Below are 14879 nucleotides of genomic sequence, written 5' to 3'. Positions count from 1 at the left end.
TGTCTTTTTTTTTTTTTCCCCCCTGCTGCTAGCAATAAAGAAACCCTGTGAAATGCCAGTAATGAGAATGCTTTGGAATATGATAAAGGCTTTTTAAATTTATGTTTTATTGGTTTCCTGTATGTAGAACGCTTGTAAGTCTCTTGTTACTCTGGTGTCAAGTTCCTATAATTTTTACGATTCTGTTTACAGCTCATGCTTCAGCCTGCAAGTCATAGGTTTATGCTTTCAGTAATGTCACGTGTTGATTTGCATTGGATGTAAGCCTTTTTTTTCTTTTGTGTTGACATTTTGGATTTGCTTTGCCTTATAAATCAGCTTGCATTTTGTTCTCCCAATTTGGTCCTTTTCATATCCTGATATTCTTTTCCCTGCTGTCCATTATAATATTCCTTGTCTCTGCAATGCATCTTGGGACCAAAAGGAAACAGAGTCAGATCAAGATGATGAGGTAATATAAACACTGTCTTCTGTTTTTATTTCCTTCAGATTTAGTGAAGAAAAGTAATATGTTATAGAAAAAACAAACAACTATTTTTAACTATGGCATTGAAATGATACCTACAGAATGACCATATCCTCGACATCTGATAGTCTGCTGCAAAACAGTAGAAGTGCACAAATGTGGAAAAGACATGATTATATATTATGAAATTAAACCAAGCATTGACTAATAGCAGTCTAAAATTTAACTCGTTTTCTTCTGAAAAAGGATTTAATTAAAAGATTTATAAAATTCAGACCAAGTCCATTTTTGGCAAAATCAAGAAGAGTTTAGTGGGTATGATTTTACCTCTTGGAGTAATACTGCCAATGCTTTGGTAACTTGTATTTCTGAGAAGGAAAGAAGTATTGTTGAGGCCACAATAGTGGCCTGTAATATTTTACTCCTGAAAATAAACTGGATTCTTCTGAAAAAGCAAAATAGCCAAGAGCAATTTCTAAATATTGTGTACAAATCTATTTTCAGATAAACCTCAGATATTTGCAGCTTAAAAATCCACTATTTGCTGGAAACTGCAACATTAGATTGTCAGGAAATTGAGTGAGTTTTACTCATTAGAGGTATTAATAAATGAGATCACCTTGTAAAAGAAACTATATAGATGTATCCTGTTTACCTAGCAGCAAAGTTGTCTTCTCTTCCTGGTGGCAAATAGCAGTAGTGACCTGCTGATTAAAATAATAAAAAACCCCAAAACACTCCTTACATGTTAAAAAATAGTAATAGCAACTACATCACTTCGTCTCCACAGGATTTGTTCCCAGTGAGCTATTATATAGCTATAACAATAGGTTTCTTTCTAAACAAACCATATTTTGACCACATAATCAAGTGGGGTGATCTCTAAAGGACTTTTAATATTTAAGACATCACACTAGCAGCTATGCCACTGAATGCAGCGACTTATCATGCAATTTCTGACTTAACAATAGTAGTCTGTTTTCTAATCTGCATCTTTGCATTTTGTGCCTATTAAAAAAATCCCCTCCCATGCCTTTTTTGTCCTTAATGTATTCACTTTAAAGCCAGTGTACATTGTGGTGTATGTGCTTTCAGGACAAATTAATTTGGGGAGAAAAATTTGATTGGTCTAATTTGTACTCTTATGAATGTTTTGTGTCTGTATCTGTAGTCTTTTGTGTTGATCTCTTGTTTCTAGCCAAAGGTGGTTTATTTTACAGGGAATTAATAATATCATACCATTTCTAGTAGTGTGAAGCAGTTTATTAAGTGATAATGGGATAATATAGAATTGAGATACTTTAAGGCAGGATCATGATCTACATCTGCTATCTAAGCTCTTCTACCTCTTAAGCAGACGCTGTGAGCAGGAATGAACCCATGGGGTCATCTCTTAGGGTTGCAGTTCCTTCCCTGCTTGTTCTAGAAGGGTAGTCATTCACAGCAGGTTTCTGCCACTTCCAATAGCCGTGGTCCCTGCTCCACAGTGCCTGATGCTCATTACATGGCAGGCAGGAATGGAGACCGGCTCTGTCCATTTCCTGCTTGCTTGCCCAAATTTGGCTTCAGCATGCCTTCCTGAAGCGGAACGGAAACATCCATACTCCCTTGTGGGGATGTGTACCGCAAAACGCGGCCTGTCATGCTGAGGTTTGATGATTGTTCTGTTCAAATGGGGGAGAGCGGTACTAAAGGCACTAAAGAGTATTATGTTTTGTTGCAGACGGAGAAAGCTGACCGGCGCCAGAACTTTGTCTCCCTTGCTTTACGTAAGCGCTACAGCTATCTGACTGAGCCTGGAATGAGTGAGTTGCTCTTACCAAAGTACTAAACCATAATACATGATTTTTCATAAGAAGAGACATTTTTTCTATAAACGTTGTATTTGGTGTCACTCTGGAAAAAAAGAAAAAAAGAAAAAAACCAGCTATCTAAAACAAAACTCTTGGATGGTCTGTGAACTCTTGTGTTGTGAGAGCTTGAAGAATCCTGACTGGCAAATGACATGTGTTAAGTAAAAATATAGTAATTTTTAAAAATGCCATGTAGCTCCAGAGTAGAAGGATTGCAAACTGCTTTCAAAAAGAATCTGTTCCTCTTCCCTTTGAAAGATTAGAGAGAGCTGCTGTAGAAGGGAATGTTGTGCAAAAGTTCAGCAAGGCTGAAGAATGCCATTCAGATAAGTGCTTAAATGTTTAGATGCTTAGCCAAAATGAACTCTCTCATATTTTATATTTTCCCTCTTCTTTCTCCTCCCCTTCCCTTTTCCCTCTGTTCCCTGCAGATGCTTTTTATTCCCTGGCACCACACATTGCTTCCTCTTAAACTTATGTTCCCCTTGACCAGACCTGTGGCATTCCTTTCCTTCCCTCTTAAATACAGTAATGTATTTGGCTTAGCTTTTCTTCCCTCACCTCTCCTGTCTGAGGTTGACTGCTATTGTTCCCCATTCCCAGGCTTTTTCTTGCATTTTTTTCCCTCGTGACTTCTCAGTTGCTACCCTGCAACAGACCCTTTGATATAATTCCATAAAATCCATAGACAAACTTCATCAGGTCTTGGGAGTTCCCACTGGATGGCTGCTGTTTAATTATCCTATAAGGTCTGTGGCTTCTTTGGATCAGATGTGCTCCAGAATATATTACACTTCTCAGGCCTGGAAGAAGACTTCAAGCGTATAACATCTGAAGAAGCTATCAGATCCCCTGAGACATCTTGATGGACTGTTAAGGTATCATCAAAGGCTTGATGGGAACTGAGAGAGAGGGAGAAGGAAGTTGCTTGAAAGGAGTTTGAGGACTGTGTATGTTGCTTACAATTAGTTTTTCAGGCCTCATTGGAAAAAAAAAAAAAGTAGTCTTATTTATTCAGCAAAGGTCCATTGAGTCTCATTTGCAAAAAGTTGGAGGGGAAAAAAAACTAAACCCACTTGAGCTGTACTCAAAAAAACGATGGGTTAACACAGTAGAAGTTCCTGACTATTCTTTAACTGTTCTATCCCTTTTGGCAATGGTTACTACTTAAGGCTGTGAGCTATGCAAAAAGGGTATGTGAAAATGATTGTGTTTTCCAGGAAAGATCATAAATAGTGGTTTGGCCATCCGCCTGAGCACCACCTCCTGTGCACACGTAGCATGCGGTCAGCAACTGCCACTACCACCTGCACCATGCTGGTGCGAGGGGAGGATGTGATCTTGGAGGTGCAGCTCTCCAGAGAGCACACACTACCCAACACAGAGCCAGGACTGCTGCTGTGGCTGCTTTACACCACAGGGTGTTTGCTCCAGTGATTGGATATGAGTGATGAACCTCTACCTATTTCCAGTGAATTTGATGGCACAGCTCCCACGGTTTTGGTAGCAGCAGGGGTTGTTCCTTTTACTCACACAAGCCCATGTGTGCATGCACATGCACACATACAGATTTTTTTGCCTCTGCACCCCTGCCAGTGCCGGTGCGGAAGAGAGCAAGGCAGATGGGATATTCCCCTGCCTCTCTGTCCTTACCCCTGCTCAGGGAAAGGGACCAAAGGGCCCCTCGGCTCTTCCCAGCAGTGAGGTCCCCACAGAAGAGGAGCGCTGCAGTGGATTAAACCTGCTTGCTCCTGGCTGTATGCTTGCAGCTGAAGAGAAGCAAGGCTGAGCGGCGGCCATTTGTATGGGTTCACTCAGCACTTTCAGTTACCAGCTGCAAGCAAGGAAGTGTAGTTTGCTGCACAGAAGGTAGTAACTAACATCTGTTTTCTGATAAAATCTTGGATGCAGAGTGATGGAAACTGTTAAGGCCAAGAGTGTTCAGTAGCCAAAAAGGGCTGTTATATAAAACCACTCTTTAGAATATTATCCCACTCTAAAGTCTTGCATGGTTGTGGGGATTTCTTTGCTATTTCAAAATAGTAAAATTGCCCAGTTCCCTGCTGTTTGAGTTATGTCATAGCTGCACACACTGGTAAATTACTCAATTTTCTTTGTACCGGTTCATCTTCTCAACTGCAGTAAGGAGCACAGAAAAAGCATCTTAAACATGTCTGGATCTGCAATTTAACAGGAGAAAGAGCAGTTAAGAGGGGAGCCTGTTGGTTTGATTGCCTCACTAGCCAGTTGTGATAGACTGGCTCATCACAACGCAGTGGGGTCCCTGTAAAGACATTTCCAAACACAAACTGCTGAACAAGTTGTTTTGTTGTTAGTTCTTCTCAGAATGATTTTGGGGTTTGTTTCTTGGACTTGGGACTGTATGAACTATTGGTGAATGTTAGCAGCTGCTGCTAATTAATCTTCATAATAAAGTCTAGCTCATTTAATGGAAGTACACTATGTTTTCTTCTTTGGAGGAAAAAAAAGTATGTTTGCGCTTAGAAATAAAATTGCAAGGAAAAATGGATGTTTCTTGACATAGGCTGTGCCAGTCAGGCCTAGTATTCAAGCTCTCTTCAACCTAAATGTTCTCGTACTGCAGAATCACCAGCCATCCATATCACCCTTCTGGGCTTCAATTGGCTTCTATAGGACCAGCACATTTCTCCTTGCAGGATATGGACCTGTGGTATACTGAATATTCACTATTCTGTAAGAGCATGTGTGCTTTAACAGTTTAGTATTAGCCTTGTTAAGCTTCTTTCACAGTAAGTTGCTGTCTGTCTATAAGACAGATCAAGCAGGTTTGACAAATTATTAGTGTAACTTCAGAGAAAGGTATGTTGAATAAGTTGTTTGGATATTTTAGCTCCATTTCTGACTCCAACTTTAAAGAAAAAAAAGCCCTCTAAGTTACTTTCAATGTCAACTCTCTGAATGTTATTGCTGTATCGGAGGATATGTATGCTGTAATGGGATTCCCAGAAATACTGTCTTCTGGCATGAGTACCTCCTGTGATGCAGAATGTGGTTGATGATGATTTTGTTCAAAATGCCTATGAATAAGCTGAGTGTTCTGGGGGATGACAACAGTGAACAGGTTTGTCCTTGCCAGGAAGTTTTTGCATAATATATTGTTCTTTGACTGCTTTTCTAATGTTACCTTTTGAGAAATGTAAAGTCGAACAGGTCTGTCTTTGAGCTGATACAAGAAATCTCCTCAAAAGGTACCAAGACACTACATCTTGTAGAAAAAGTGTACTCTTCTTTTATTGGCCTCTTGTGAAATGATTTTGTAAAGTTTACATATTTGTGCTTAATACAGCATACAAAATGTATTAATCTCTGTGCTCGTTTTGACATGATATATTGTGCATGAATAAAAACTGATTCAGTTGCTTTGCTTGCTCACATTTATCATATATCATACTTTCCATATTTCATGTATGACATATGCTTCTTAAAATCATTTCATGTAAAGTTTTACTTTAGTTTTTACCAAACAAAAGGAATATCGCATGAGAAACAAATGCAAAAGTTCCTTTTCTTTATTTATTTTTATTATTTTTTTAAAATATTGACTCAGAAAAGCTCTTGCTCTTATTGGCTTTGTGAGTGTGGCATATCCGATATTATTTTTTTAAAATATTGACTCAGAAAAGCTCTTGCTCTTATTGGCTTTGTGAGTGTGAAGCATATCCGAATTGTGCATGGGAGATATAGATTTGAATTTACTCCAGTTGCTTCACAGTTTGCACATCAATTGCCTGTCACTTAAAGGAATTTGGGTTCTGCATGAAATAGTTCTGAGTGGTTTAAAAAAAAAAGATTTTAGCTATATAATGTCATTTTACGCAAGTTTATATTTTGTATAGGTTCAATATCTGAATAGAACAACAACAACAGAAATTGTTAAAAGGATAATTCTAATAGTTGCACAAAGCAGAGACATACCTAAACAGGCAAAATAGAACCAATACGAATATTTCAGAAGTAGCACATCAGAAAGTCAATAGGAAGTAAGAGAAGAAATTTTGATGTGGCTTTATTTTTACCTTATGGATTCCTTCTTTGTGTTTTCTGTTCTTCATTGTTTGCAGATTTGGGTGCTATGTGCTTTCTGTCTTCCATTTCACGTTGCTTTTTGGTTTGGACCAGTCATCAGTATATGGCTCATTCCTATTTTTTTCTTTCCTTTTTTAAATCTTCTTTTGCCTCCTTCATCCTAACTCATGCAAACAATTGTACTTGCTTTTTGTAATATTACAACGTTTACTGACCAATTTTCTTCTCTGGTCTCTCTGTTTTTCAATCATTTTTGTTGATTTTATGTTTGATTTTAATTTAACAATTTAAGAAACAGTTGAACGGAGTGCAGGAGCAACAAGATCCCTACCTGCTACTTACTCATACAAGCCATTCTTTTCAACACGGCCATATCAGTCATGGACAACAGCTCCAATTACAGTGCCTGGGCAAACCAAATCAGGCTTCACTTCCTTATCAAGCTCTTCCTCTAACACTCCTACAGCTTCCCCATTAAAATCAATATGGTCTGTTTCTTCTGCTTCTCCAATCAAATCCACATTAGGAGCTTCTACCACATCTTCAGTTAAATCTGTTAGTGATGTAGCATCTCCGATTAGATCATTTCGGACAATCTCTTCACCAATAAAAACTGTGGTATCGCAGCCTCCATACAATATACAGGTTACTTCAGGCTCTTTCGTCAGAGCTCCCGCAGTCACAGAAGCTGCTAGTCTAAAAGGGCTGGCATCCACTACCACATTCCCCTCTCGGACATCTCCAGTGACTACAGCAGGATCTCTCTTGGAGAGATCATCCATAACCATGACGCCTCCAGCATCCCCCAAATCCAACATTAACATGTACTCTTCAAGTTTGCCACTTAAATCAGTCATCACATCAGCATCTTCACTTTTATCGTCCCCTCTAAAGTCAGTGGTGTCACCTGCTAAATCAGCAGTTGATGCTGTTTCATCCTCTAAAGTCATGATGGCCTCGTCTCTCTCATCGCCAGCAAAACATGTAGCTGGGCACACAGATGTACCATTGCTTAATGGATCTGTGTCACCTCTGAAATACCCGTCTTCTGCCAACTTAATAAATGGATCCAAAGCTGCAGCTGTTTTTCAAGACAAGATCGCTGCAGCTGCACATTCTGCAAGTTGTGCTGCTAGCGCAGTTGCTGACACGGCTGAGAGAGTGTTTTCAACAGCTACAACAATGTCATTTTCTCCACTCAGGTCATTTGTGTCTTCAGCACCATCAGCTTTCCAGTCAATGAGAACTCCTCCTGCAGGTGCTTTGTACACAGCCCTTGGGTCAATATCTGCAACTACCTCATCAGTAACTTCATCAACAATAACAGTGCCAGTATATTCTGTAGTCAATGTTTTGTCTGAACCAGCATTAAAGAAGCTCCCAGAGTCATCTTCACTTACAAAATCAGCTGCTGCGTTACTGTCACCTATTAAAACATCGACTACAGAGGCACGCACACAGCCTCCCTTTAATCGAACTTCATCTCCAATAAAATCATCCTTGTTTTTAGCACCCTCTGCTCTCAAATTGTCCACACCATCTTCTTTATCCTCCAGTCAGGAGATACTGAAAGATGTTGCTGAAATGAAAGAGGATCTAATAAGAATGACTGCAATATTGCAGACAGATGTCGCAGAGGACAAACCGTTCCAACCTGAGATACCAAAAGAGGGTAGAATTGATGATGAAGAGCCCTTTAAAATTGTTGAGAAAGTAAAAGAGGACTTAGTAAAAGTTAGTGAGATCCTGAAAAAAGATGTGTGTTTAGAAAGTAAAGGGTCGGCTAAAGTATCCAAAAGTGATCAAGGACACCTGTCTGAGGATGACTGGGTAGAGTTCAGTACAGAGGAGATTGATGAAGCGAGACAGCAAGCTTTGACAAGCCCTCCTATGTCTGCTCCAGAGAAGGTCCAAATTAAAACTAAAACCATGTCAGAAAAGGATTATAGCTTGTCAAAAGTTATTGATTACTTAGCAAATGATATCGGTAGCAGTTCATTAACAAACATAAAGTACAAGTTTGAAGAGGGGAAAAAAGAAGGTGAAGAGAGACAAAAACGCATTTTAAAACCAGCTATTGCTTTGCAGGAACATAAACTTAAAATGCCTCCAGCCTCCATGAGGCCTTCAACATCAGAAAAGGAGTTATGTAAAATTGCAGATTCCTTTTTTGGAACAGATACTATTTTAGAGTCTCCAGATGACTTTTCTCAACACGATCAAGATAAAAGTCCCTTATCTGACAGTGGCTTTGAAACAAGGAGTGAAAAGACACCTTCTGCCCCACAAAGTGCTGAAAGCACGGGGCCAAAACCACTTTTCCATGATGTACCCATCCCTCCCGTCATTACAGAAACAAGAACTGAAGTAGTTCATGTTATCCGCAGCTATGAACCATCATCCGAAGAAATTCCAGAGCAGAAAGCAGAGGAGCTACCGGCCTCGAAACCTACCCCTACATTTATGGAGCTGGAGCAAAAACCTGCTGGATCTATTAAAGAGAAGGTTAAAGCTTTTCAAATGAAAGCCAGCAGCAGCGAAGAAGATGACCATAAGTGTGTCCTTAGTAAAGGTGTCCGAGTAAAAGAAGAAACTCACATCACTACGACAACTAGGATGGTTTATCATAAACCTCCGTGCACTGAAAGCACGTCTGAAAGAATTGAGGAAACAATGTCTGTTCATGACATAATGAAAGCCTTCCAGTCTGGACGCGACCCTTCCAAAGAACTGGCAGGTCTGTTTGAACATAAATCATCAGTAACATCCGATGTTAGCAAGTCTGCTGAAACTTCACCACAACATGCAGAGAAGGACAGCAAAATGAAACCCAAACTGGAGCGAATAATAGAGGTCCATATTGAAAAAGGTAATCAGGCTGAACCTACTGAAGTCATTATTAGAGAAACAAAAAAGCATCCAGAAAAAGAAATGTATGTATATCAGAAAGACTTACCTCGGGGAGATATTAACTTAAAAGAGTTGGAAAAACATGATGCTTTTCCTTGTTCAGACGAACAAGGTCAGCAAGAAGAAGAGGAGCTCACGGCTGAAGAGTCACTTCCTTCTTATCTGGAATCCTCTAGAGTTAACACTCCCGTGTCCCAGGAAGAAGACAGTCGCCCTAGTTCTGCTCAACTCATGTCTGATGACTCTTACAAAACACTGAAGCTTTTGAGTCAGCACTCAATAGAATACCATGATGATGAGTTGTCAGAACTTAGAGGGGAGTCTTACAGGTTTGCTGAGAAAATGCTTCTTTCAGAAAAGCTAGATGTGTCTCATTCTGATACTGAGGAGTCAGTTACTGATCATGCTCTACCCCTTAGTGCAGAGTTACAGGGGTCTGATAAACGATGCAGAGAAAAAGTAGCTACTGCCCCCAAAAAAGAGATTCTCTCCAAAATCTATAAAGATGTATCTGAAAATGGTGTAGGTAAAATGTCTAAAGATGATCATTATGATAAAGTGACAGTGTTGCACTACACTGGAGATGTTAGTAGTCCAAAACATGCGATGTGGATGCGCTTTACTGAGGATAGATTAGACAGAGGTAGAGAAAAGTTGATATATGAAGACAGGGTGGACAGGACTGTTAAAGAGGCAGAAGAAAAACTGACTGAAGTATCACAGTTTTTTCGGGATAAAACAGAGAAGTTGAATGATGAGCTACAGTCTCCAGAGAAAAAGCAGCATAAAAAAAATGGCAAAGAAATACATTCTAGCCAGAGTTCTGCCAGCAGCAGCCCTGAGAAAGTTCTGCTTTCTGAATTACCATCGTCCGGTGACGAATGGAATAAGGTGAAGCAGTATGCACATGATGGGAAATGCTTTCCCAAGGTGGATGAAAGAAAAGCGTCCAGTTTGCCCAGCAGTCCTGAAAAAAGGATATTTGTGCAATCTGCAGAGGACTCTAAACAAACTATGGAACACAAAGGAAGTGCTCAGCAGACTGGAGTACCTGAGGTTTCACAGACTGGATTTCAGCTGAAGCAATCAAAGCTCAGTTCCATTAGGCTTAAATTTGAACAAAGTATAAGTCCAAGGAGTAAGGACGTAACTCAAGAAGAAAAAAAGCTGGATGGTCAGTCCAAAATTCCAGTAAAAAAATTGCAAGAAAGTAAGTTACCAGTGTATCAGTTTTATTCCAGAGAGAAGCACGCAAAGCAAGTAGAGGTCATTGATGGGAGCACAGCTTTACAGAAAGAGGTGAAAATACAGGAAGATTTTGTTCCAGGTAAAGGGAAAGCTATCGAAGACTTTCGTGCTTCAGACACACAAAACCAAAGAACTGAGATGAGTAAAGGCGTGCCAGAATACTTTTCAGAACCACAGGCAAAAGACCTGGCGTATGGCTCAGACTCAACAACGAAGGGACATTGGGACAAAAAAATCTATAGGACGTGGGAAAGTCCTGGAACTTCTAATCATAAAACACAAAAAGAAAAACTTTCACATGTGCTGGTTCCAGATACGGTAAAAGAAAACCATGTTGATCATGCTGAAGCTAAAACTGACAAAAAAAGTGAATTTATCACTGTGACAGAGCACAAACTGGCAGCAAATGGAATTCATTCCGAAGAAGTGAATGAACTGACTGTAAAATCTCCCTCAAAAAGGGTTTTATACAGAGAATTTGTTGTCAGGGAGGGGGAACGTAATGGTGAAGTGGCTGATAAAATATCCAAAAGGAAAGAAGAAATTGCTGTGTCCCACATTCCAGTCAGAATTGTTGAGGAGAAGAGAACCACACTTGATGGTGTCTATGAACTTTCAGCTAAAGTATCCCAATCAGCTGTGATTAAAGAGAAAGTTGAGAGGCAGATTGATTATGTGGAAGATGAAAAAATAAAGCATTCAGAAATCAGAAAAGTTACCAAGCAGCAGAGCTCGATAGGTCTAAGTTCTCCTGTCGAGGAAATGGAGATATCCCCTAGCAAATCACCAGATTCTTTAGAATGTAGTCCAGGAAGGGAATTTCCTTCAAGTGAGTTGGTTGACCCCGGTGCCAGTGATTACTTGGATAAAGTTGCACCACTAGTAAGCACTGAGGGAGTAAAAGAAATTAAGACCTTACCTGTTTATGTCAGTTTTGTTCAAGTAGGAAAGCAATATGAGAAAGAGGTGCAACAAGGAAATATTAAAAAAATTGTCAGTCAGGAGAGTAAGACAGTACAAGAGACAAGGGGGACATTTTACACAGCTAGACAGCAAAAACAACCTCCTTCTCCGCAAGGTAGTCCGGAAGATGACACACTAGAACAAGTGTCCTTCATAGATAGCTCTGGTAAAAGCCCTTTAACACCAGAAACACCGAGTTCAGAGGAAGTGAGTTACGAGTTTACGTCTAAAACACCCGACTCACTAATAGCTTATATCCCAGGCAAGCCCAGTCCTATACCTGAGGTATCTGAGGAATCAGAGGAGGAAGCAGAGGCTAAGTCAACCTCTGTAAAGCAGGCAGAGGTTGAGGAACCACAGATTGACAAAGCATTACCTAATCATATAAATAAGGACTCTAACAAAAGACCCAAAGGTAACAGAGTTGCCTACATTGAATTCCCTCCTCCTCCACCACTGGATGCAGATCAAGGCGAGTCAGAAAAGAAGCCTCGTTATTCCACTGAGAATGAAATGGAGATGATGGAAGTGAACTTGCAAGATGAACATGACAAATGCCAACTGGCTGAACCTGTCATAAGAGTACAGCCGCCATCTCCTGTGCCACCGGGAGCAGATGTCAGTGACTCCAGTGATGATGAATCTCTCTATCAACCTGTTCCACTTAAAAAGTATACGTTCAAACTGAAAGAACTGGAAGATGACCAGAAAGAAACCTCAAAACCCAGAGCCCCTGAAAAGATTGAGAAACAGAAAGAGTTAGGACATCCCATTTCTGGGAAACCTAATGAGTTTGACATTGGGCTTGATTCACCCCAGAATGACGTAGTGCAAAATGGGAATAATAATGACCAGTCTGTCACAGAGTGTTCCATAGCAACCACTGCAGAATTCTCCCATGACACCGATGCGACGGAGATTGACTCTCTTGACGGTTATGATTTGCAAGATGAAGATGATGGTTTAACTGAGAGTGATTCTAAACTTGCAGGTCCAGCAGTTGAAACCAAAAAGGACGTATGGACTACAGAAGGCATTCTAAAGCAGACTGATCGCTGCTTTAGCCAGAGTAAGCTTGAAGTCATTGAGGAGGAAGGCAAGGTAGGCCCTGAAGAAGACAAGGCACCTTTGAAGGGTCCAGCTTCTGAAAAAGCTGGAGATAAGAGTGAACAGAAGTCAGGGGCACAGTTTTTCACTTTGGAAGGCAGACACCCTGACAGGACTGTATTTCCTGATACGTATTTCAGTTACAAAGTAGACGAAGAATTTGCAACACCTTTCAAAACGGTGGCCACTAAGAGTCTAGATTTTGATCCGTGGTCCAATAACCGAGGTGATGATGAAGTGTTTGAGACTAAATCAAGGGATGATGAGGCTAAGCCATTTGGTCTGGCAGTGGAAGACAGATCTCAAGCAACAACACCTGATACAACTCCAGCCAGAACTCCAACAGATGAAAGTACGCCAACTAGCGAGCCCAACCCCTTCCCATTTCATGAAGGGAAGATGTTTGAGATGACTCGCAGTGGTGCAATTGACATGAGCAAGAGGGATTTTGTTGAAGAAAGACTCCAATTTTTTCAGATTGGTGAGCATACTTCTGAAGGGAAGTCAGGGGACAAGGGGGAAGGGGATAAAAGTACAGTCACTGCCATCACACAACCACAGGCAGGGGACAACACTGTAGAAACAAACCTAGAGAGACCAGTAGAAACAACAGCAGTTGAACATAAGCCCATCATCCAGGCCAGTGGAGATTGCATGGAACAAACACTTGGTAGTAACTCACTGGAAAAATCATCGGCAGCGGTAAATGCTTCTAAAGTTGATCCCAAATTGCGCACACCAATTAAAATGGGAATTTCTGCTTCCACCATGACTCTGAAGAAAGATGGCCCTGGCGAAGTGACAGATAAGATAGAAGCTGTAATGCCAAGTGGTCAGGGATTAGAAAATGAAACTGTAGCAGTGATTGCGAGTTCAGCTTCTAGCCAGACAAGCTGTAGGCAAACAGAAAACACTGATTTTCCAAAAGATAATTTTAATAACAACAACAATTTGGATTCATCTGCTGTCCCTACAGATGATATTACCTGTAATATAGTGCTAAAAGAACATTTGGAACCAAAATGTTCCCTCCAGAAAGCTAATCAAGCGAAAAGCACTTCAGGAAAAGGTACAGGGACAACACAAGGACACAGAGTAAGAGATAAGCAAAAACCACACGGAGAGCAGCAAAAGTCAACAGAGTTGGTAGGGGCTAGAGGAAAATCGAAGCTTCCTGTAAAGGCCAGCTCAGTAAAAGAAGTCTTTTCACAAAATAATCTCCAAAGCAATACAGGGAGTAAAGTGAGAGGGGCTAGTAAGCCTGACAAAACAAAACAAAATAATTCTTCTCCCTGTCTAGAAGCAAGGTCTAGGATTCCTATAAAAAATACACATAGGAGTAATCTAGCTAGAAGAACTCCAGCCCTGCCAAAACAAGAGCAGGTAGAGAAAGAAAAACCAAAACAGCTTCCTTCTAAATTACCAGTAAAGGTAAGATCTACCTCCGTCACCGTGACAACAGTTAAAGTAAGGAAAAATCAGCTTAGGGAGGTATGTAAACATTCCATTGAATATTTTAAGGGAATTAGTGGTGAGACATTAAAGCTTGTGGATCGTCTATCTGATGAAGAGAAAAAGATGCAGTCAGAGGTCTCTGATGATGAAGAAGACAGTACATCAAGGAACACATCCTTATCAGAAGCTACTCAAGTTTACCAGCCTTCCATTACATCGAAGTCTGCTAGAGACATGAGAACAGAGGCAGCATCTATAAAATCAAAGATTGAAAAGGCCGACAGTGAGAGGAGGAGGAGTAAGAGGACTGGTGAGAATGAAGGCAGTCAGGTTTCTGGAGCTCTCATGGCTCACTTCGTGGAGATCAAGCCTAGTTTGTAAAACTTTCAACTTGTTGATCCTAGTGCATGAACTGTTGTGATTGCCTGTGGAGTGACTTAACTGTAGTTTTCATTCTGTCATTGTCATCTGTATGTGCTGTCTTATACTCTTCTTTCTTCCTTCAAACAAATCCTGTACTGTAGAAAGCTAGTGAAGCATGCCGAAGACATTCATGTAACTCAGAAATTGATGTAACTCAGAAATTGAAAGATTTCTTTTGTGACAGCAAATTTATTCTGTCAAAGTAGAGAAAATAGATGATAATCTGGTCTTGGTGCTTTCCACCAGTAATTGAACAACTTGTGTACATTCTAACAGCTAGATTGTCAGCATGTTTGGTTTCATTACACGACATCATGTAGTCTGACATTTGGCTTTACACAGGTGAAAATATAAAAGTTGTGAAAAAAATTTGCTTTGTAGGTTAT

At 40.3% G+C, this 14879-nt stretch overlaps 1 protein-coding gene across 1 annotated transcript in view; it reads left to right on the top strand.

Annotated features, from left to right (window-relative positions):
- ANK3 (ankyrin 3) overlaps window positions 1-14879 on the top strand; it is a 164086-nt gene that overhangs the window by 122465 nt on the left and 26742 nt on the right. The window contains exons 35-37 of the mRNA XM_019474926.1: window positions 425-451; window positions 2190-2271; window positions 6686-14380. Coding sequence (XP_019330471.1) covers window positions 425-451; window positions 2190-2271; window positions 6686-14380 — 7804 coding nt within the window. The remainder of the gene's footprint in view (window positions 1-424; window positions 452-2189; window positions 2272-6685; window positions 14381-14879) is intronic.

The sequence above is a fragment of the Aptenodytes forsteri genome, unplaced genomic scaffold (genome assembly GCF_000699145.1).
Source record: "Aptenodytes forsteri isolate BGI_AS27 unplaced genomic scaffold, ASM69914v1 Scaffold349, whole genome shotgun sequence".
In the NCBI taxonomy this organism is placed as follows: domain Eukaryota; kingdom Metazoa; phylum Chordata; class Aves; order Sphenisciformes; family Spheniscidae; genus Aptenodytes; species Aptenodytes forsteri.
This window is presented reverse-complemented; position numbering and strand designations above follow the sequence as displayed.